General features: G+C 41.9%; 1 protein-coding gene and 1 long non-coding RNA gene across 2 annotated transcripts; one reads left to right on the top strand and one right to left on the bottom strand.

Annotated features, from left to right (window-relative positions):
• Window positions 1–621: 621 nt before the first annotated feature.
• On the bottom strand, window positions 622–23,323 carry LOC103092711 (uncharacterized). Its single transcript, XR_008913650.1, has 4 exons — window positions 23,191–23,323; window positions 14,456–14,781; window positions 1,461–2,510; window positions 622–742 (listed from the first exon to the last, which is right to left on the bottom strand). It is a non-coding gene; the product is annotated as an uncharacterized LOC103092711 (long non-coding RNA).
• On the top strand, window positions 1,778–24,139 carry DMRT3 (doublesex and mab-3 related transcription factor 3). The gene is made up of 2 exons (XM_001365644.4): window positions 1,778–2,273; window positions 22,476–24,139. Exons 1-2 carry the CDS (start codon window positions 1,778–1,780, stop codon window positions 23,438–23,440), a joined length of 1,461 nt encoding a protein of 486 aa, XP_001365681.1. The 3' UTR covers window positions 23,441–24,139.
• The last annotated feature ends 603 nt before the right edge of the window (window positions 24,140–24,742 follow it).

The raw sequence follows: 24,742 nt of genomic DNA, 5'->3' as shown, positions 1-24,742 counted from the left end.
TCATTTTCAGGACAACAGAATGAATTGTAGCCTTCCCCGGAGGGGGAAAAAGCCTCTCCACAGGAAGAATCCCAAATAGGAGTCTCGGAAGTGTTTCTGTGTTTGTCCACCAGAAAAGAATCGGCCAGAAGTTAGCAACGAGCAACTGTGTTGAAATGCTGGCCCCAGAACAGTACAAAATGTTTTCCAAACTTCCAGCCTTGGCCGTCTCTCGCGAAGGCATTTGCAGCATCGGAAGCGGCCTCGCTTGGAGTCATTTTCCGAAGCTTGTTTTGGCAGTCTCTGTAGTGACCAACGACTGGAATCCTCTCTGGACCGGGCAAGATCCCTGAACGGGGTCCGAGACAATCGGGGTGTGGTGAGCTGAGAGAGACAGAGTATTCCTTCAAAGCTGGACGATGCACACGTAACTAAATAACCGACATCCCAGAGACTGGGCTTAGATGAAATGAGTTCTCCATTTGGCTGTTTTCATAGCTACTCGGAGGAAGAGGGGAATTGAAATCCGGGGGGCTTTCTAGGAGCTTCTCCAATTTTCCGAGAGTTAGATCTAGGATTTTCTAAAAAAGCCACCACCGGAGCTGTTCATAGGCCTTTAGGGATATGGTTTTATTGAGAATTGTGGGGTAGGGAGGGGAATTTACTTCAGCGAGTTCTTCCTTTTGAAATAACGAGAGTAATGGGCCCGCTAATCGGTGCTTTGCCTTTGCCTAGTAGGGTTTCTGAGATTCATTTCTTTCATCTGAAGGAAAAGTAAAAAAAAAATACTTGTTGAAGAAGCATTGGTTTTTTGAGATCAACTTTCCAGAATATCCTCCTCCCTCTCATCCCTCCTACTCTCTTCCCCGCCCCTCCCACTCTACCATTCCCAAACTTCCGGGGCAAACTTTTCTCCTGCGTCTAGAAAGGCCTCCATTGAAAAGACGTCTGTCCTGCCTTCTCTCCACTGGAAGAGAAAGAATTCACTGGGGCTATGTGTCTAGAGGCAGCAGCCAAGAGATCTCCGCCATCACATCGGTCCCAGAAGGACTGAGGGGCGCTGGAGGGAAGGGCCGCCGGTCTCTCCCTCGCTCTCCCCCTCCAGCTCCGCCCCGCGCCCCCCTCCTTGACACTCCCCACCCCCTCCCTATCCCGAGGCTTTCGGGTTCGTGCCACCTCTACTGTAACAGCAGCCTGTGGAAAAGCAGGCGGGAGGAGGGAGAGAGCTGGGAGCGCCCCCGTGAGTGAGGACAAGCTGCATGTAGGTGGCAACAGAGGTGACAGTGCAGGGATACGAGTGAAGGGAGGAGGGAAGAGGTGGGGGGTGGCGGCGGGGAGCCGAAGAAAGAGCCGGGGACCCCGGGGGTGGGGGTGGGAGGGAGAGAGCAGGGTTGGGGGAGGGGAGGAGGGGAGGCGCCCGGCCCCGAGGAAGCGCGCAGGAACGCTGCAGTCAGGCTCCAGACGTCAGCGAGAGCTCTCACCCTCTCCAAGCAGCTGCCGCGGTTCCTCCTCGTGGAAGCGGGGGACCGGGCGTCCCAGAGATCGCAGACCCGCGGAGAACCTTCGGGTCGATCCCAGCTTGTGGACTGAGAGAAGCAGAAGCGGCGGTGCTGTGATCCTAAAGAGGACTAGGGAAGAGGCGAGGGGGCGAGCGTCCACCCCGGGCGCGGGGGGCGCAGAAGGTCCGTGGGGCGCCAGAAACTGCCTCTTAGGGCTCCTTCTGTTCGGCCGTCTTGCTGTGTCCCTTGCACCGCCCCCACCACCCCCAGGCTGTCAGCTCCCGCGGGAGCCCAGGGGCATGAACGGCTACGGCTCCCCATACCTGTACATGGGCGGCCCGGTGTCGCAGCCGCCGCGGGCGCCCCTGCAGCGCACGCCCAAGTGCGCCCGCTGCCGCAACCACGGCGTGCTGTCCTGGCTCAAGGGCCACAAGCGCTACTGCCGCTTCAAGGACTGCACCTGCGAGAAGTGCATTCTCATCATCGAGCGGCAGCGGGTCATGGCAGCGCAGGTGGCACTCCGCCGGCAGCAGGCCAACGAGAGCCTAGAGAGCCTTATCCCGGACTCGCTGCGGGCCCTGCCGGGCCCCCCACCCCAGCCGCCCGGTGACAGCGGCGCGCCTCCCCAGCAACAGCAGCCTCCTCCGCAGCCGCAGCAGCCACAACAGCCCCAGGCTCCGCAGCAGCAGCCGCCGCCGCCCCGTCCAGCGGAATTGGCTGCAGCCGCTGCCGCCCTCCGCTGGGCCTCCGAGCCGCAGCCTGGCTCAGGGCTGCAGGGGCAGCTCTCCAAAGCAGGTAAATGCAGACAGTGGGAAGGGTGCGTGGCAGCAGGAGCATGCGCCCGGAGGAGGGAAATCAAAAGACTTTAGGGGGCAATCTCCGGGTGGGCTGAGTTGAGAGAGGGCGTTAGTTGGCTCGCCGTAGACCTACATCTCCCCTCTTTCTAAGTCCGGGGTCCTTTCACAGCTACGTTTGGGTACGCGTTTCTCCTCTGCGATCCGGGCTTGCTTGTTTCCTCCCTTCCCAGTTGTGCTGGTAAATGGAAAAGAGAAAGTTTTAGAAGTGGGAACTTGGGCCAGATCCTGACCACCTGAAGCCGGGACAAGCGGCTCCCCCAGTTCTCAGACCCTCGGCTGAATCAGTCGCCGAGACTTCTGCTCCTTGAGAGCCTTTCTCAGACTTATAGAAACAAAGAGGCGACTTTAAAATAAAGAAAAGAGGCGACACGCGAAGCTCCACCAATTCCAATCTAGGGCCCCAGCGGCCTTTGGCCTTAGGAGAAAGTCTCGGTTTTAAGGAAATGGAAAGGGGCCACTTTAGAGCCACTTTAAGCTGGATGAATGAGGTCAAGGGCATGGACGGGTTCTCTTAAGTCGCAGCTCTTCTAATCACTAGAAGTGGGACTCTAGGGCAAAAGGGAAGCCTCGGCAAACCAGAAGTCTTCCCATACGGGGTTTTGAGAACCCAGAATTATTAGGAGACGATATAAACTGGGAAGTGATGCGTTAGGGACCAGGTAGTCTCTCTGTAGGATTCTTTGGATGGGATGGGGAGAGGGAGTGGAGAAAGAGAAAGACCCAAGCTAAGTACAGGGATGTGGGCAGCAAGAGGAAGAAAGATTTCCTCTTGGCGGGATTGGGGGTGTAGCCATCAGCAGAAATTCTAGGGTTTCTTCGAAATGCTCCCATGTCATCTTTTCTCATCTCTCGAGGTCTTCAAGGAAGAACATACCTTTTAACAAATTAAACTGAGCAAAGAGATTTACTCTGGTCCTGGCGAGTACACGGGGGCTGCAATAGGAGAGGGAATACATAGGAAGGATGAAACCCTCGGAATTGTCTCTTCCTTTCTTCCTTTCTTCCTTTTCTTCGTTCTCCGCCCTGCTCCTTTCCAGAAAGAAATGATAATTTGTTGTGGTTGAGTCGGGTTTGGGTTCTCCGAACTGTAAAGTCTACTGGACATCCTTCTCATGCTTCTCCTAAAGTCTCCCCGAGTTTCTTTTTCCTCTTAGAGATAGGGATGCAAGTCTATGAACTCTATTTAATTTTTTTTTTTTAATTTCTGCTAGGGACTGGCCGTTGATTTGTCCTCCCTCCTCTGGCGCAAAATAAGGGAGAAGGGGGGAAAAACAAACCCAGATGTGATCCAGGAACTGGTGTGGCCTAGGAAACAAAAGATTCAGAGATTCCTTTGGGTTGTACTGGGATTGGGGAGGGGAAACCATAAGGCCCTCTAAGCATCCAGGCAGAGGTGTGGCTAGGCCGCTCTCAGGAATTAAGCTCTGCACTTGCGGCCTCCTCCTCCCCAAAACAACTAAAAGACAACCCAACTGGACAGACTGGGCCTAGAACGGGGCTGTCACATAAGTTAACCTTGAAGTAGCCCCTGTCTAGATATTGAGCAGATATTAAAGGTTGGGTTCTACCTCATTACACAGCAAAGAACCATTCTGGCCTGAAGTCAGTTTGTTAGAGGGACTGGGCCCATCATTTTAAGGACAAAGGAGTAGGCTATTCCTCAGAGATTTGTGGAGACTATTTGGTACTCAACATACTCTAGCATTTTAGAAAATTTAATGACCTGAGTTTAACTCTGACTATGAATCTTCTTCTTCTTCTTCTTCTTCTTCTTCTTCTTCTTCTTCTTCTTCTTCTTCTTCTTCTTCTTCTTCTTCTTCTTCTTCTTCTTCTCCTTCTTCTTCTCCTTCTCCTTCTCCTTCTCCTTCTCCTTCTCCTTCTCCTTCTCCTTCTCCTTCTCCTTCTCCTTCTCCTTCTCCTTCTCCTTCTCCTTCTCCTTCTCCTTCTCCTCCTCCTCCTCCTCCTCCTCCTCCTCCTCCTCCTCCTCCTCCTCCTCCTCCTCCTCCTCCTCCTCCTCCTCCTCCTCCTCCTCCTCCTCCTCCTCCTCCTCCTCCTCCTCCTCCTCCTCCTTCTCCTTCTCCTTCTCCTTCTCCTCCTTCTCTTCCTCCTCCTTCTCTTCCTCCTCCTTCTTCTTCTCCTCTTTTTCCTTCTCCTTCTCCTCCTCCTTTTTTTCCAGCAAGAGATGGGGTTACTGCTGGTTTCAAGAAGCAGGAGAGTTTGAATGTCCCAGGCTACAGAAATTACATTTGAGTGATAACTTTCCTTAGCCTTTCGTTTTCATGGTTCCCAGCTCAGTAACCCTCAGGCCAGAGCAACAATTCACCTCAATGGGATTAAGGTTTATTTGCCTTTTGAATTCTGAAGGTGAGAGGTGTCTGAGACTCATCTTCCCAAAAAGAAAGCAGCTTCTGGTTTCTACAGCCCCAAGTCAGCCTGTCTAATTCTCTTTCATATATCAGGATTCCCCAAATTTAATTGTATGGATTGTTAGAATTGGAATAATTTAGTCTTAACTACTCCTTTTATTTTAACTGAGAAGAAAATTGAGACCCAGGGAAGGTAAACAAATTGCCTTAGGGGTTAGGGCACTTAGTGACCAAAGCAGGACTCAAATCCAATCCTGATAATTCAGTATTCTTCCCACTATACCCTATTGACTCTCTTTAAATTTGAGCAGTGTCTTTCAAGGTAGAGGAACCGGTGTTGTGAGTGCTTCACCTTCTTACAAAATTGAAAAGCAGAAATCAAAAAAGAAAAAGTACCAACAGCTACAATAACATTATTTTATGGGGATCAGTCTAAATGCTTTTCAGATGAGTAACCATCTAAATAAATCAAAACCAGGTTAGGTTCGTTCTTTTTTAATTTTAATTTTTTTCTTCCTCCCAGACGAACAAAGTTAACCAAGAAAGTAAGGTCCCAAACTCCAAAATAGAGAATGACTACAGTAAATGTGATAATACGTATGTCCCTGGAAGGAAAGTCTGAGAAGTAGGAGCAATTCTTCAGAACAACAGGAATGAGTTTGTTTCTATCTGAACCTTTATATTGTTGCTTTCATATCCTTATATCTTTGGTTTTAGTCTTTCAGTCTACCACCCTCCTGGATTCTAAAAAAACTGGGGAGCAAATAGAAAGCATTCCCTCTAGGGTTATCTAAATGTGGATTCTCTGGCTTCCTTTTGCTTTCACAAAGTCAGACTTCGACTTACATCAGAGAGAAATGACAGTATAAAAATATGTGTGGCAATATTAATCTTTCAAATAAATAGAATATGCATATAGAGCTACATATATGTGTGTACCAGACCTATATCTTTTAGTGTAAGCCATAGATGCTAAATTCTTATATATTAATATATAGCTATGCTTTGCATATATGTGATGTACCCATTTAATATGTGTATAGACATCTTGATAACAAAGCTGAGAAGTATCTATAGTTCCATGCTAGATTTTCCACAAACAAATATACAGGATATCATATGCTTGTAGGTCATGTAAATTTCTCCTGCTACTTCCTTCCTTTCCAGCTCCCAGAGTCAAAGACTTGGTTGTCCTTTTTGCAGGGCAAAAGATCCCTAGAAAGAGAACGCACAGCTGTGGGGGAGGAAGCATTTTTTTTCTCCTATCTGATACAAATACAAGTGAACAAACACACTGAGGCTTTTTCCCCCCTCCAATTCCTTGAGAAAGGCACAAGGCTGTTAAAAGACTACATTTGCAGGGCACCACAGGAGAAAAATCTCCCAGTTCAATGGCTGTATTCCCTCAGTGCCAAACCATTTTTCTGTAGCCAGAAAAGACTTTTCCCCTTAGTTTTATATCTGGGAACACATAAGAGCATTGCTGCTACTTGATACAAGTATAGTACTTTAGGTACTCTTTCCCTGGTGGTTTATTATTCAATTCCATTCAGCAAGTATTTTTCCAGGGTCTGTTAGGTTGAAATCATTATGCTTGGCTCTGGTTAGCTAGTGAAATGGATGATTTTGATATCTTCAGACTCCAGATATAGATATTTTTTTCCCTTATTTTCTTGACCGAGTGTGGGCCATTTTCTACTTTTCCTCTACCTCTTGAGATGCAATATAGAATGAATAGTGTCCTGGACAGGGAGTTAGGAGACCTGGGTTCTGGTCCTGATCTGACAGTTGTGTCACCTTAAGTCTCATCACAAGGCTTCATTTTTATATAAAAAATGAGAAGTTTGGACTAAGATCTTGAAATCTTGTGCAAGTCTAATGTTGCATGATCCTACTATTTGTTAATTTTAAATTATTACATTAAACAGAATTAAGGATTCATTAGTCTAGGATAAAAACTTACTTGATTTACTTACTTTCCTGCCCCTTAATTTTCATATCTTCCTGCTCTCCTCTCCCTCAAGTAAAACACAACAATTTTTTTTAGTTAAAAAAAGGCACTTTTCACAAAACTCTAGAAAACCATTCAGGTGTTAGTGTGTGTGAATGAGCAAAATGAACCCGCTAAGCCAGCCTTTCAGGATTTGGTGTCAGGAAGCAAGTAAAGATAAGGGTCAGAGTTGGTCCAGGTGAGATGCTGAGGTTACACATTCCTCTGTGTCACTTCCATTATCCTGTCTGAATTAACCAGCTCCCAACACTCTTCTCTTCTAAGGAGGGAAGAGCTCTGGCGTGGGGATGATGGGAGACCTATTTGAATTCCCTCTCAACCTGTACAGTTTTATACAGAGAGGAAGACAGGCACAGAGGCAAAGATTGACAGACATAGAAGAGCCAGAGATAAAAGGGGAGAAGAGAGTGTGTGTCTCCTCTTGGGGCTACATCATGATAATCTGGGAAGTGAGATTCTAAAGTCCTCAAAATGGAAAGGAACATTAAAAAAACCAATTTGCAACATAGTGAAGTTTGTGAGAATAAGGAAAGGAGGGGACCAAATAACAGAGAGTGATCTTTCTCTATAACTCAAAAATACAGAATCCTCCTCCCCTTTTTTTGGAGGGAAGGAAATGTTTTCTTAAAGGATGGCATTTGCTGATTTAAGTCAGTTATTGTGTGAGTGCTAATAGGTGAAGCCACCCTTCCTGGCAATTTAAGAGAAGAGAAAAATGGGGAAGATGATTTCAATATTTTTAAATGAACTCTTAAAATATTTTGGGGAAAACACACACAGGGCATGTGTAGACTTAACTACTGATATTGCCATTCCTTTCAAAGCACTACCATATAGCTGCTCAAGAGGAACCAGATACAATATACAAACTATACATTTCTTTTTGGTTAACCCAAGAGAGTAGAGATAGGGATGTCTATATCCCTTTTGTTTGTGATGGACTGAGCCTACAGTTCACTGGTATAAGGGGCTTTGACCTATATCAGATTTGCAATTTTAATAGTCTTAGAGAATTTCCTGGAGCACTGAGAGGTTGTGACTTGCCTATGGTGACACAGCCAGTATGTCAGTCAGGACTTGAACTCAGATCTTCCTGACTCAGAAGCTGGATCTCTAATCAATATGCCAGAATGGTCCTGGCTAGACCTAGATTTGGATCTAGAAGGGGTGGGAATCTGTGATTTAATTGGACATGGAGAACTTTGAATCAAATCCCTTCAAATCTGGCCTCACTAGTTGTGTGACTCTGGGCAAGTCACTTAACTCTCTTGGCATCAGTTTCCTCATCTGTAAAATGAGCTGGAGAAGGAAATGGCAAGACCAATCCAGTATCTTTGCCAAGAAAATTCCAAATGGGGCCATTAAGAATAGAACAGCATTTGACAAAACAAGAAAACTTCAAGATCAGGAAGTTCATCTACCAAAGCTACAGCTGCGAATGGGCACCTCTGTTTTAGTTTTAAAGACTTTACCTAGTTTTAGAGAGTTATCTAGGGCACCAAGAGGTTAAGTGTCTTGTCCAGGGTTCAGGGAATGGAACCTGAACCCAGGTCTTCAATGACTTTACATTCATCACCGTATTGATATATTTTCTATATTGCTATTAATGAATATATCTGCACATACTCAATTAGGGAATGTAAACTTTTAATGCAGACCGGGGTTAAGTTGGCTATTGTCTCTTCTTCAGAAATCTTGATTGTGAGTGGGGTCCGGGTATAGGGGTAAGGGGATAGGATAGCAGCTTCTCTGCATATGGCCTCTAGTTTGCTGTAAGTAGATGGAGGAGGTCAGAATTGGACATTCAGACCCAACCTTTGTATTGCTTGGGGTTAGAATAATCTTTTCCATCTATGGGAGGTGGAGGCAAGGTCATTCAAAAACTGAAGCAGATTTGCTACTTATGGTGGACCTTTTTTCCCTCCAGTTTTTGTTTGTCCCAAGTACCTGGGTTCCTCTTCCTCCTCCCCCTCCCTCCCTCCCTCCCTCCCTCCCTCCCTCCTTCCCTTCTCTCTCTCTCTCTCTCTCTCTCTCTCTCTCTCTCTCTCTCTCTCTCTCTCTCTCTCTCTCTCTCTCTCCTCGCTCCTCTCTCCCTCCCTCTCCCTCTCTCTCACCCCCCCTCCTCCCCTTTTCCCCTCTATCTGTGTCTCTCTGTCTCTGTCTGTCTGTCTATTGGAACAGAGATACAGGATATTGCATCTATAGAGAAGCTGCACCCACTTGCTGAAGTGATAGTCTTTCCCTGTCTTCGACTCCGGTTCCTTTCCCTCCCTGAATTTCTCCTAATGCAATTCTTTCTGTCCTTCCCTTCCCTCCTTCCCTTCCTCCCTCCTTCCTTCCTTCCTTCCTTCCTTCCTTCCTTCCTTCCTTCCTTCCTTCCTTCCTTCCTTCCTTCCTTCCTTCCTTCCTTCCTTCCTTCCTTCCTTCCTTCCTTCCTTCCTTCCTTCCTTCCTTCCTTCCCTCCCTCCCGCTTTTCTACATAGAGAGCCATACCTTGTTACAAACTTCTCCCTGACTTTCTATTGTTACCCCATCCCACTAAAATAGAAGGGCTTGTCTCGTAACAACAACTTTTCAGACCGCGGTAAGTCACTCATCTTTACCCCATAATACCATCCATAACTTTGGAATTAGAGCAAGATGGAAGGGGGAGTCTGTTCTCACACTCTGGAGATGAGGGGATGAGTTGGAGAAGAGTGAAGTTTCTTGTGTTTTTAGAAACTCTAGTTCTACTCCTATGGGCGAAAGAGAAACAGAAATAAATCCCACCCCTACCGTAGCAGGCTATAAATCTGGCGGATAGCAGTGCTATTGACTCATATACCCAACTTTTCTTTCCTCTGATAGATGAACTCCCCGGTTTAAAAGATTACAGTAATCACAGGAGGACAGTGTAAATCGAATCTGATAGCAATAACTTTCGGGGAAGGTCAGGCTCAAGTGAAATGTTACCAAGCAACAGGCATTTTGTTTGCAAAATACAATCAAAGAGCATTGATGAGAAATTCTTCCCTGCCAGCCAGTCAGCACTTTCTACTAACAGCTTTACAGGGGGAAAAGAAGTAAATCTTCATAAATCACATTCCCCGAGGGACTTGCAGCCCCCTTCTGGAAATGTTGCACTTCTTCATAACCGGGGAGGAGGAAGTAGTCCCAGGAGAGAGCCATCTGTCTTCGGTTCTCCTTTCTTTCTTTTCTTTTCTTTTCTTTTCTTTTCTTTTCTTTTCTTTTCTTTTCTTTTCTTTTCTTTTCTTTTTTTTCTTCTCTTCTCTTCTCTTCTCTTCTCTTCTCTTCTCTTCTCTTCTCTTCTCTTCTCTTCTCTTCTCTTCTCTTCTCTTCTCTTCTCTTCTCTTCTCTTTTCTTTTCTTTTCTTTTCTTTTCTTTTCTTTTCTTTTCTTTCTCTTCTTCTCTTCTCCCTCCACCCCCTCTTTTATTCCTTTTATTGCCATTCTCTCCATGTTTTCTCCCTTCCTACCCTCACAGAATCTCAGAATTGAAAGCACTTCAAAGCCCATCTAGCCCAGTGAGGACCAATACAAGAACACAAAGTTGACAAGTGATTATCCTACACCCATTACTGACCTCTAGTTAGTGAGGTGGACCTACTAACTGCCTTATCCTCATTCCACTTTTAGGTAATTGTTAGTAAAAGCTAGAGTATGTGTATATATATTCCCAAACATACATATACATCATGTGCATATGTATGTGTATGTATACCTACAAATAGTTATCTTTAATGTTTGTAAAGTGCTTTTCAAATGTTAACATTTTATTCTCACAACACTCTAGGTAGATGTCATTATTATTCTCATCCCCAATTTACAGATGAGGAAACTGAGGCAACTAGGTTGAGTGATTTTCTTAGGGGTCATGCAACCTGTTGGTGTCAGAGACTGGATTTGAACTCAGGTCTTCTTGTCATATCCATTGTAAATCTTCTTAATTTTCACCGATTGCTCCAAGTTATGTTCTCTGGGACAAGAAACATAGGTCTGATCTTCCTTTCACATAGCTCCTCAAAGTCTCTCCCCTTCTCTTCCATTCCCTTTCCTTCTCTTTCTTCCCCTTTCCTCCCTTCCTCCCCTTCCACCACTTTCTCTATTCTATTACCCATTCCTCTTCTATCCTTTTCTCTCATTTACTTCTTCCCCTCTCACTGTTTCTTCCTTTTCTGAACTGCTGCTGCACATCGACCATTACCTCCTCTGGGTCACATCTTTTACTGAAAAGATTGGCCATTCAACTGGAAGCTGTTTTTTGAGGTGGTGGCGATGATAAAAGTGATGGTAGCAGTAGAACTGTTCATTAAAATGATGATGTAGAGTTTGAAAACATCTTCTCATATCCCTTTGTCTTTAGAAGCTGAAAGTTACTTTCAAAGGGGCAGAGCCTAACTACTGAATTAAGAGCAAATATCTTTCTCTTTCCAGAAAGGTAGAAGCAAACAAAGGACTAATAGAAAACAGAAGGGAAAAAAAAAGACAGCTCTAAATTTATCCAGTTGTTAGATAGGCGCTTCAGTAGTTTCCTTTGCACTTCCTTAATTCCTGCTCACTGAAAAATGTCTTTTTGGCTAAAGGAAGAGAAGACAGATCCTGGAATTCAAATTTTGAGCAGCATAAATGGAAGTGTACTACATTAGGCATTAAGATTTTGCAAAATCCCAAGATCTATGAATCCAAACTCTTCTTTGGCTAGATCATCAGTAAATACTGGGTGTCAGGAGCCATTCTTTCCTTTAAAATTCACCAAGGCTACTCTTCTCATAATGTAAAAAAGGACTGAGCTCTTCAGTTTCTCATAATTTGTTGTTTTCATTTTATGTAGAGAATCAGATAGGGATAGGGACCGAATCTATGATTTCACCATTATAGTGAATTTCCCAATGAGGAAGCTCCCTCTACAACTGCAGTTCCTCATCTTCTCTACAATAGATGGACTTAGAATGGGGGTTCTTAGCTTTTTTTTTTAAATCATGGGTCCCCTTGGCAGTCCAATGCACCTATGAATCCCATCTCAGAATAATATTTTTAGATCCACAAAATAAAATACATGGGGATTAAAGACCACTTATATTTAAATATATTTGCAAAATATATTAAAGAAGAATAACTCTCTCCCCCAAATCCACAGCGTTAATCCACAGATGTTAAGTGGCTTGCTCATGATGATATAGTATGTATCAGAGGTGAGACCTGAACTCAGGTCTTTGTGGCTCCAAAGTCAGCTCCCACAGTACCTTTAATATGAGAATCATTTCCTACAATACCTCTGGTTATCCACAAGAGAAATTATAACAAGGACAAAGCTTAGATTTGAAGTCAGGCTGGGGAATTCCACTGCTAAAAGCTCCTACTTTGGCTTTTGTCCCTGTAGGTCCCTGTTAGACTTGCATGTGCATAAAGTTGTTGTTGTTGCTGTTGTTGTTTTAAATGAACTCCTGTTGAGATGGGTGTTCAAGTGAGGAGTTAGTTTATGAGAGAGAATACAATATGCATTTCAAACTGCTTGACATGATTTCAAGGAGAAAAAAGACTGTCGACTTTTGAGTGAAGGAACATTCCTGTATGTGCCTGTATGTTTGTGTTTTCTTTTGGAACTTAAAAGGTGGCATGTTTGTATAGACGTGATGGAATAGAGTAGATAAAAATACTGCATTTTGTGCTAGTAAATTCCTATTCATATGTTGAAATAGAGAATTTGCCTTAAACATGCTCTGAACTTTTTCAGAATGGTTGAAATGAACACCTTGAAACAATGTTTTTAAGAAAAAAAAATCAGCAAGATTATTTTGCATCTGAGGTTTAAAGTAGGAAGAATCCTCAGAAGAAAATTCGAATTGTATAGATCGTAACCTGACAGTCATTTTGTGTGGCTGTGTTTTGGGGTGTCTAATTAGTCAAACAGCTGTGGATATAGTGGTTGAATTGTGGCATAGTTTATTCACCTATTTAGAAAGGCTTTGAAAGGTTGGGAGCAGGGCATACATACATACATACATACATACATACATACATACACTCATCCTTGGTAACAGTTTTCCTTTAAAGGGAGATCTGCATATGTATTTCCTTTGCAGATCTATACCTGTAATGAAAAGGTGAATGTGTTGTCATTTAGAGAATGGAAAACATTTTGACTTAAAATGAAGGATTCCCTCAAAAGTCAGGCTATTTTAAAGTACCTTGATGCGCAGTGTCCTAGGGAGAGAAGTACTGTGATTTAGAGCTTGGATATTGTTGTATTGCAAATACAGAGTTCCTTTTTCATAGGTACAGTGGGGCTGTCACTTTAATCTTCAGGGGCTTTTTCCCTTTTAAGCCTTGTCTGTCATCATTTTTCTTTATGTTTTGCTAAATTTTAATTTCTACTAATTGATTGTTTTTATTTTAACCTTTGTGCTGAATGAAATCCCAAACATTTTTAAAGCTACACTGATTCCTTTGGGGTGCCTGCCCTGGGAGGTTCTTTAAGAAAAAACGTCAGTGGAAGTCTGGAGATTCAGTTTAAATGTTTTATTTCGTTTTCTATCGCTACACACCTAAAGTGAACATAATATTTACAAGAGAATAATTTAAATGCATTTGGTTTAAGTGCAACAATAGAGCAAATTTAGTCATTGTAACATAGCAAATAGAGGGAGAGACTGGATCTGGGATCCCATTGTCAGGAGAAACTCTCAAGTGGGGGAATTCCTTTTACCCGTGCAAGTCAGCACATAGTCTGATAAGAGGCAGGATTTGAACCCAGGAACTTCTAGCTTTCCAAAGCAGCTCTCTATCTCTGAGAGCATGCTGTCTTATAATACATCAACTGTGCAGGGCAATAGTATGCTTGTAGTGTTAACCCACCAGAAGTGAATCTCTAGGGGGAGAGTATAACTGCAGAGCTGATTGTTGTTCAAATCCTCCCAACATCAAGGCATCGAGAGCTCTGGGTTGTTGGCTATTTCAGATGTGGGCTGGGTTTTACACACACACACACACACACACACACACACACACACACACACACACACTCTATATGTTATGTGTGCTGGGTATTTTATATGTGGACTGAGTTTTAGATGTATAAATAAAAATACATACATATATTTTATCTATGTATTATACATGCTGAGTATTTTGTATGTGGGTTGGATTTTTATTTATATACAAATATACACACATATATATGCACATACATATACTATATCTACATGTTATATGCTGGATATTTCATATGTGGGTTGGGTCTTATATATATAAAATATATATGCACATACATATATTTTATCTATATTATGTGTGCTGGGTATTTTACATGTGGGTTTGGTTTTTTAATATATATAAATAAAAATATATACATATATGCACATACATATACTATATATGTTATATGCTGGGTATTTAATATGTGGGTTGGTTTTATATATATGCACATACATGTATTATATCTATGTGTTATATGTGCTGGGTATTTTATATGTGGGATAGGTTATATATATACATATAAAAACACATGCATATATATATATAGGGAAATCATTTTTCTTGACCACATTCGAGGGAGAAGAGAGCGAGGAGGGGCATGGTTACAGAAAAATTACCTCCAAAACGTAAGGACAAAAGAAGGATTCTGGGAAACGGAGTCCTGGGGTACAAATTCTAATCACACAGTAGGAAAGCAACAACAGCTGGTGGTTCATATATATGTATGTGTGTGTTCTATGTGTTGGGTCTTTTGTATGCCTGGACTTACCCTGGTGGAATTCATGGCTGCATTTTTGAAGGTAGACTCTCTGGGGGTCCCCTCCAGTGTCCTTTCAGCTTCCTTTGTAATTCTCTTAATTCTCCAGATAGTCTAGGCTCATCCAGTAGGTCTGAACTTGTCAAATCTGCGGAGTTTTGGTTGCAGTGACCATGAGTTCTTGCCCATTGGCTGTGACCCTAACTCTGGGCTGCTGTATTGCAAATATATGTCCTTAGTCACAGAGGGAGAATGTGGCTGGCTCGGCACACAGCTGTCACCACTCTTTGAAAAACAGCTGAGAGGCTCTGCTCCACTGAGCATCGGTAACGTCATCTCTGTGGACAAAGAATAACTTTTAAACATTTTTTTTTAAGGAACCGAGAAGGCAGCTTGATATATTTGCCTTTAGAGGTGCCTTTTCCACTGTTTACTATCCTATGAAACTCAAAGCAAATATGTGGAGGGAAAAAGGCGAATGCTGTTAGCTGGCTAATGTTGCTCATCCTTCTCTAGATCTGGGGGATGGCTTTTGCAATCTTTAAGGACAGCTCCATTTCCTTGAAGGGTAGATACATATATTATAATATCAGATGAATTTGCAGGGCAAATTCTAACAGACCAACCTCTACTTCTCATTTGTAGAATATAGTCTACATTTCTTGCTGTTGTATATATGGGGGCAAGGCGTGTTGAAATTTTCCATAGAAAAGAATGAATTTGTAGGCAAATCTTTCTCAGATTCTCTTTTCACATAAGCAATTTGCAAAAGGAAAAAAAAAACCCATATTTTTCTTGAGGACTCAAATACAACTAGCTAAGCTTTTTCACCGCTCTTATAATTTTATAAGGAAGAGAAAATCTTTGCTTCTTTCCGTGTGAAGGACGTTCTCTGGTGCCTCTAAATTTCTTCTAGCACTTACTATGTACACAGTGTTTTTGGAATTTAGATTCATAAATTTAGAGTTGGGGCTTTAGTGGCCACCCAATCTAACTTCTTAATTTTATACAAAAGGATATTGAAGAAGAACGGGATTGAATGACTCATCCAAGACTACATAGATCAGAGACAAAGCCAGGATTTGGACCTGGGGCCTCCAACTTTAAATTCAGCAAACAGACTATCCTATTAAACAAACTATGCTATACAGATGGGGCAGCTAGGTGGCACCATGACTAGAATGCCCACCTGGAGTGAAGAAGGCTTCTCCTCCTGAGTTCAAATCTATCCTCAAACACTTACTAGCACTGTGACCCTTGGAAAAAAATTAACCCAATTGACCTCAGTTTCCTTATCTGTAAAATGAGCCTGAGAAGGAATTGTCAAACCACTCCAGTATCTTTGCCAAGAAAACTCCAAATAGGGTCAAGATGAGTTGGACATGACTTAATAACAAATACTATGGCATATATTTTGGTAAGCTCTGTAAGGTTTTCAGAGATCATAGATCTCAAAAGTCCTCTAGAACAAATCCTTCATGTTCCAGAGCAGGAAACTGAGGTCCAGGGAGTGTAGTGACTTGCTCTAGGTCATGCAAGTAGTAAATGTCGGAGGCAGGATTTGAACACCAGATCCTTTGACTGTAGATTCAGTGCCCTTTCCCCTATACCAAGGACCTCTCTCTCTTCTCTCATGAAGCAGAGTATCAACTTCTGAAGGTCAAAAACCATTATCCTGAACATAGCAGGTACTCAAATATTTGTTGTTGTTGATAATAGTAGTATAAGATTAAAATTAATATCCAATAACTCCAAGTATTATATTTTATAAGATTTATTAATAATCACTTGAAGTAGAGGGAAAGCATAGCCTGAGTAAAGAGCAATTTTTCTTGACCACATTCGAGGGAGAAGAGAGTGAGGAGGGGCATGGTTACAGAAAACTTATCTCCAAAACGTAAGGACAAAAGTAGGATTCTGGGAAACGGAGTCTTGGGGTACAAAATTCTAATTACACAGTAGGAAGGCAATAACAGTTGGTGGCTCAGTGGATAAAGTGCTGGGCTTAGATTTAAGAAGACTTGAGTTCAAATCCAGCCTCAGACACTTATTACCTTTGTGACCCTGGGGAAGTCACTTAATTATATTTGCCTCAGTTTCCTCATATGTAAAATGAGCTGGAAAAGAAAGCACCAAAGCACTCCAATGTCTTTGCCAAGGAAACCCTAAGTGGGGTCATGAACAGTCAAACACATCTGGAATGACTAAACAACAGCAACAGTTAGTAAAAAAATTGCTTCCACATATATGCAGAATTTTAATAAAGTTTTTATTTGAAAAGTTACCTGAGAAATGTATGGGGTACTTGTTTTGTTTTCCCGAATTTCAATGAGCAGAGGTCAAATCTGCTGCTGGGACTTGGGGGAAAGGAATAAGCATTTATACGGCACTATTATGGGCCAGGTGCTCTGCTAAATGTTTTATAAATATTCTCTCCTTTATCCTCATGCCAACCTTGTGTTGAAGGTGGTGTTTAATCCTCATTTTACAGTTGAGGGAAATGGTTAAATGAATTGCTCAAGATCACACATCTAGTAAGTGTTTGAGCTAAGATTTGAACTCGGGTCTCCCTGACTCCAGACCCAGGGCTCTGTGTACCACCTAGTGCCTCAGGTTCATTTTAGTATGGGGATGGCACATCACTGGAGCTCTCTCATCATGTGTGGAGAGTTATAAATCCTTAAAATGGAAATTATGCACAAATGATTAAAATAAGAATATCCTTTTTTTCTTTTTGGAGCAAGGACACCAATTCAAATACTACATTGGCTGTTAATGCGGGCACCAATTTGGGCTGGTTCCCCTTTGATCCTCACACAGAGTGACAAATGCAAGGCCTTTTTTTTTTTGCCTGTTTTGCACACTGAATGCACCAAAATCACCCCTGAAAGCCCAAGGTTGCTGTTTGTGGTTGAGCAGCCAATGAAGACCGCCATGACACTTTTGGCTTCTGGCTATCCAATCTTTTTTTTCTTTTCTGAAATATGTTTTAGAATGAGTATGTGCATTGGATTCATATTGTGAGGGTATGCTATTATAGACTAGGAGCATAGAACCATAGAACATCAGAACTGAAAGGAAATTATATGGTGGCATAATCCTATATGCATGGTCAACATTTACCTTGTTCCATTATGGTTTATAAGGGACTGGTAGCCTTAAAACTCATACTTGGGTAAGTCAGGTCTCATATGGGGGAAATAATAATCATGGAATCATAAAACTGAAGATTTTAGAGCTGGAAAGAATGTTAGAAGTCATCAAGTCCCTTCATTTTACAGATGAGGAAACTGAGGCCCACAGTACCAGGATCTTAATCTGTCTTTAGTAAAATGAGCACAAAGGAGGCTAAGGGATTTAGTGAATTGAGGGTCAGGCATAGAGGTGAGATGTCCTGGGTTCAAATTTGGCCTCTTAATCTCCATCGCCTAGCCATGATCACTCTCCTTCTTCTTTGGAGCTAGTATACAGTATTGAATCTAAGATAGGTAAAGGTTTGAAAAAAAAATGAGCACAAAATGTGTGAACTTATAAGAGAGTGCTTTAATGAAATTTTTATTGCCTAGATATTTATAGCTGTTATCTCATGAGAGAAGCAGCATGCCAGACTGGATAAAGAAAGGCTTAGCATTGGTTTTCAATGGTCTTTAATATAGCCACCATGTTCTAATTCATATTTTTGTTCGGTTGTTTCAGTTGTGCCTGACTTTTTTTGAGTCCCTATGGGGTTTTCCTTGGCAGAAATACTGGTGTGGTTTTGCTATTTCATTCTCCAATCCCTTTTTCAGATGAAGAAATGGAGGCAAAAAGTGTTAAGTGACTTGCCCAGGGTCACACAGTCAGTATCTGAGACTAGAAAGAGATTGTCCTGACTCCAGGCCTGGTTCTCTGCCCACTGAGTCACCTGGCTATCTCCTAATTCATATTTAGAATGTTTTAATTTGTTTTTTGGTGACTAGATAGGTAACCTAATTGGAATAGGGAACTCCTAGTGTGGAAACACCTTCTAGTAATGCAGATGAGTAATTTTTTCTGCAATTTATAGCTTTAGAGTATGGAATAGAAGCACCAAGAGACCTCATAGCCCATCTGTATTGAAGCCAGTTCTTCCTGGCTCTAAACCAACTCTCTATTTAATATATCATGTTGCTTCTCAATAGATTCTTCAATTTTTATGTAGTTGAAGATGGTTTTCTAAAAAAATAATAAATCACTCTTTCACTCTCAGAGATTGTCATCATCCCACGTACTGCTATAAATAAGCCAACAGCACCTTCTTTCTAATAATATCTCTCGAGCAGATCATGCTTTTCTCTTTGGAGTTATTAGTATAACCCGGCCACTGGTTGAATTCATTGCAATGTATTTGCTCTTGTTGAGGCTTTCTTTATATGTGCAGCCAATAATAGCCTGATTAGAACTGTAGGATTAGAGGTTTAGATCTGGAAGGGACCTCACGGGCCATTTGATCCAGCTCTTCCATTTTACAGGTGACGAGCTCTTGAGAGGTGAAGTCACTGGCACAAGGCCAGATGGTAGTGACAAAAACAAAGCTAGAATTCAGCCTTGGGTCCTCCACTCTTTCTGCTATACTTTTCAATGTTAATTGAAAAAAAAAAAGCCTTTGTGTTTTCCACGAGTTCTGTTACAGAACAGTTTACAAAAAGCCATCCAATGTTCTAGTCAGATAATGTTTGCAAAGGACTCTTCAAGCTTTAAATCTCTATATGTGTCAGTTATTATTACTGTTATACCATTACTATCCTGTGGCCCTTGAATAGTTGAAGCAATTACTTAATTCACACATGTCAATTCCTAAGAAGACACTAGTTCTTCATAAAAATAAGCTTCCAACAATGATGATGTTGTTTAGACCTGGCTGACTCTTCATCACCCCATTTGGGGTTTTCTTGGTAAATATACTGGAATAGATTTTTGTTTCTTCACCAGATCATTTTATAGATGTGAAAATGGAGATAAACATGATTAAGTGACTTGCCCAGGGTCACACAGCTAGTAAGTGTTTAAGCCTGGTTTTGAACTCAGATCTTCTTGTTTCCAGGACTAGAGCTCTATCCAATGTATCATCTAGCTTCCCTTTAATTAATATATATCCTTTCATAAGAAGATGTGAGTTCTTCAGAAAATTATGAAACAGACCAGTAACAATAATCCCAATGATAATAATAAGCTTGTATCCTTATGCTTTCACTCAATTGTAAAAATAAATTACTTTATGCACCCTTGTGCAACTGTTCCTTCAACAGTAGAAATGAATGAAACACAGTAGCAGGATTGTGACTTGTCCTAGGGCTATTTCTATCTGAACTGCAGCCAACATAAATATGAGAAGACCAAAATAATAACAACATATATAAATAAATAAACATCTATAAATAGAAATATATGTATTTATAATATATCTAATATATAAATAACACAAATAAAAACATAATATTTAGGAAGTCATATAGAAATATAGACATGAGAAGAGATCAAAATCATTTGTGACTGATTTACCCATCATTTCTCTTATTCTGTCTGTTCCTGCCATTATTTTCAAGGATGACTTCAGGGACCTTGCTTACAGAGGATGAGTTTAATCCTAATATTTTTATTCAAAATATATGCAAATTAACCATCTGGGCAAGAGTTAAAAACCCAGTAAGTTTAAAACACTAATATCAGGATAGTATCTTTTTAAAGAACTATTTCTATTGGAACTCTACACCATTGAAAAGGCAGAGAACAAAATCCTTTTATTGCCATGACTACTGCTGCTGCTCGGGCTACTATTACTACTGTCAGCATTGCAAGCACCTGTTTTTCTGTTTGTGCCGAAGTTCTTCCTCTTTTGTAGATTACAATCCATCTATAATTTCTAGATTACAATCTATTTAAAATATAATTTTATAACTTGGAGAAGTGACTTACTTATGGTCACACAGTCAGTGTCAGAAGTGGTATTTGAACCAAAGTCTTCCTAACTCCAGATCTGTCAATTGATCCACTATGCCTCCAATGATAATTATGGTTCACCTTTATAGAATGATGTATAGCTTTCAAAGTTCTATCCTCAACTTCATTTTATTTTTTAAAAGCCAATTAAAAAGCATTTATTTTTCTCTCCTCTTGTAGAACAACAAAAAGAGAAAATTAAAACCCTCATAATCAGAGATGCGTAGAGGAGCAAAACAAATACCTATATTGGTCACTCCCTCCCCCCCCCCAAATGTATGTCTCATTCTCCATTTTGAGTTCGTTACCTCTCTGTCAGGAGGATTGTCTGCTTTTCCTTAAGTCTTCTGGAATCTGAGTTTGTCATTATAGTGATCAGAAGTTTCAAGTCTTTCCAAGTTGTTTTTCTTTATAATGCCATTGTAGACTTTGCATCATTTCATAGATATCTCCATTTCCTCTACAACTTTACACTTTTTATTTCTTAAAGCATAATAATATTCTATTACATTCATATACACTAATTTGCTTAACTCTTCCCAAATAGAACAGTACCCTGTTATTGTCTAGTTTGTTGCTATTATTGCAAGTTCTGCTATATTTTTGTACATATGAATCATTTTCCTATTTCTGTAATCTCTTTGGGATAGTATATGCTTAGTAGTAGTATTATTATGTATAAGTATATGGATAATTTAATAACTTTGCGGCATAATGTTAAATTACAGATTTGCTGGAACAATTCACAGCTTCATTAGCAATACATCAGTGTGCCTATTTTCTCACAGCCCCTCCAACATTTGTCATTTTCATCAAATTTGAGGTAGAATTTTGAGTTGCTTTAATTTGCATACCAGTGATGTTGAGTGTTTTCTATAGGGTTTCAACTTTTTTTAAAATTAGGAAATCAATTGATCTTCTAGCACTCCATGTAATTTTGCTTGCTCTTTAATGCTTATTGTATGCAAACAATTTTTGCTAGTCCCTTGAAATGCTACCTAAGAGAGGTTTTCGCATACCTCAGACATCTTTCTGTAGATCTACTGTATCTCTCTATAGAATTTGTATCAATAAACATATTATATTTTAGAACCTCATGAAGCATGCTATTGATTAGCATCTATGAGAAGTTACTATAGATTTAATAATACATCACATTTCTATAACACTTTAAGATTTACAAATCACTTCTTCCACAGTGACCTTGTATGAATACATGGAACAAGTTTTATTTTTGCCCCTATTTTTAGAACTAGTAAACTGAAAGCACCTACTTGGAGTCCTAGGATCCCAGGTTACATCCTTCCTCTTCCTTTTGTCTTAGTTTCCTTATCTGTAAAATGGGACCTCTAAGGTTCTAGCTCTAGATCCATAATCCTATCTATGATTCAATGACCTTAAATCAGCCAAGGTTACTAATAAGTAACAGCTAGGAAGTCAGCAGCTAGACTGGATATTCTAGCTCTTTTGACTCTAAGATCAAAGTTCTTACCAATACACCAAAGCTGCCTTGGAGAAATCTGATTTTTAATATATTCTCCTGGGGTATGTTAACACTGAGCTAACCAGTTATGTTACAGGGTTATCCCCAAGAATCTTATGTTGAAAAAAATAGTAGAAGGTCCGCTTAGGCTCATTTTCTTGCCTTGCCCTGGTCTCCAGCCTTTGTCATTTGTCTTCTTGCATTGCTCCCTTGGAAACCAAGAGATGACCTTTATAGACCAAGTTACTGGCTAAGTGGACCAATTTCTTCTAGGTTATAGGTCATGTCGCTATTCTCTTTAGAGGGGGAAGGCTTCTGGAAATGGAGGATATCCTTCATGCCCATCAGGGAGAGGGAATCACACATTTTGGATTTTTGGCCATGAATATCTAACTCTCTGTCACCACACAAGAACTTTGAGTCAAATTTGATTTTGTTCTGTTGGTGGTACTGAACTATTTCCTGCCTTGTTGTGTTGACCTTTCCTACAACAACGGCGGGAAAGCTCGAGCTAGCTAGATTGCATCAGGTACATCTGTCACTCTTTAGCACCACCTCGAAGAGCTTAACCAGCTGTCCTCTCCTTTTCAGATCTGACAGAAGAGCGCCTGGGAGACAGCAGTGCAGCCGACAACCCAGAGGTCTACAGCGACAAAGACACAGACCAGAGGAGCTCCCCAGATATGACAAAAAGTAAAACTTGCTTCACCCCAGAGAGCCCAGAAATCGTGTCAGTGGATGAAGGTGGCTACGCCATTCAGAAAAATGGCGGCACCACTGAGAGCAGGGCTGATAGTCCCAAGTACCATTCTGAGCAAAATCACCTGCTGATCGAAGGCCCATCGGGTACTGTTTCTCTGCCTTTTAGCCTGAAAGCCAATAGACCGCCCTTGGAAGTGTTAAAAAAAATCTTCCCCAACCAGAAGCCCACAGTGCTTGAGCTGATTCTGAAGGGCTGTGGGGGCGACCTAGTGAGTGCCGTAGAGGTCCTCTTATCCAGCAGGTCATCCGTCACCGGAGCCGACCGAACTTCTGCCGAATCAGAAAGTCTCGTTTTGCCTTCCAACGGGCACATTTTTGAGCACACGCTGAGTTCCTACCCCCTCTCCTCTTCCAAGTGGTCTGTGGGGTCCGCCTTTAGAGTTCCTGACACACTCAGGTTCTCCACCGATTCTAGCAATGTAGTGCCCAATCCTCTGGCAGTCCCCTTGCAGCACCCTTTCCCCCAGCCGCCCCGGTACCCTTTGATGCTGAGGAATACTTTGGCAAGAAACCAGTCCAGCCCCTTTCTGCCCAATGACGTCACCTTGTGGAACACCATGACGCTGCAGCAGCAGTACCAGCTGAGGTCTCAGTACGTCAGTCCCTTCTCCAGTAACTCTACCAGTGTCTTCCGGAGTTCTCCCGTCCTCCCCACTCGCACGCCTGAAGATCCTCGGATCTCAATCCCTGACGACGGCTGTCCGATTGTGTCAAAGCAGCCTATTTATACAGAGGATGACTATGACGAAAGGTCCGATTCCTCAGACTCTAGAATACTCAATACGTCCTCCTAAAGTGGTCAAGTGGTATTTGCAGTGCGTTTGAACTCTCGGGCACCGCGAAGAGGGAAGCATACCGTCCAGCGCTCCTTTAATCATGTGACTTTGCTTGATACTATACCTTAGCAATAAAAACATAATTTATTTAATTTCTTGCACTTCACTGGAAAATGCCAAAAAGCTGTACTCCATGGCTTTAGTGCTACATGTTGATTGTAAAGGAGATTCCGATGCTAAGTAAGAATAGGCGTGGGCAAACCGGGACTGTGAGAGATTTGGGGCGGGGCGTAAAGGCCCTGTCCCCTTACCCAGACACCCCGAATGCTAGGTTAAAGAATATACTTGAATGCAGTTTGGTAAGAGGGGATTCCTCAGGACATAAGGCAGCGAAAGGAAGCGGTTCAGTCACAAATGGACTTCACAGGAACATTAGATTCTTCTGCTCAAAATCATTCCTGCTTTGAAAAGAGAGACTGCACTTGGGAATTGAGTTAACTGCTTATGTGCTATTTAAGCTTTGGACACTTTTTAGAGACAAACACTATTAAGAATTATTCTTTTCACATGGCTAGATCGAAACATGTGTAATGTCGATGTAAAACCAATTAAAGCTGTGGATTGCATGAAATGTATTGTGAAATGAACACAAGATTAAGCATTGTCAGGTTAATGTAGCATGCTAAGGACTCTAGAAAAAATAAACTAAGACCATGACCTCTGTTTATGTCATTTATACCTGTGGGAAGTACATCTCTGAAGATAAGAACTTGGTGTAAAAGGACAGACCCAGCTAACAATGTCGAGAAGGGAACGATGCTAGTCTTAATTAAATGAGACTTTACCTGGGAATTATGGAGAGTATCTTTGAGGGTTACACTAAGAAGAGTAGAGAAATAGGATTTCCTCCCTCCCTTCCTTCCTTCCTCCCTCCTTTTCTCCCTTCCTCTCTCCCTTCCTCCCTGCCTCTCTCCATTCCTTCCTTCCTTCCTTCCTTCCTTCCTTCCTTCCTTCCTTCCTTCCTTCCTTCCTTCCTTCCTTCCTTCCTTCCTTCCTTCCTTCCTTTCTTTCTTTCTTTCTTTCTTTCTTTCTTTCTTCCTTCCTTCCTTCCTTCCTTCCTTCCTTCCTTCCTTCCTTCCTTCCTTCCTTCCTTCCTTCCTTCCTTCCTTCCTTCCTTCCTTCCTTCCTTCCTTCCTTCCTTCCTTCCTTCCTTCCTTCCCTCCTTCCTTCCTTCCTTCCTTCCTTCCCTCCTTCCAGCAATAAGTACTAATTTAGAGTCTACTAAGTACAGTGTACATACACATGGTTTCCCCCACCCTG

This window comes from Monodelphis domestica, chromosome 7 (genome assembly GCF_027887165.1).
Source record: "Monodelphis domestica isolate mMonDom1 chromosome 7, mMonDom1.pri, whole genome shotgun sequence".
NCBI classification, from domain to species: Eukaryota; Metazoa; Chordata; class Mammalia; order Didelphimorphia; family Didelphidae; genus Monodelphis; species Monodelphis domestica.
Note: the sequence above shows the minus strand (reverse complement) of the source record. Positions and strands in the feature narration are given on the sequence as shown.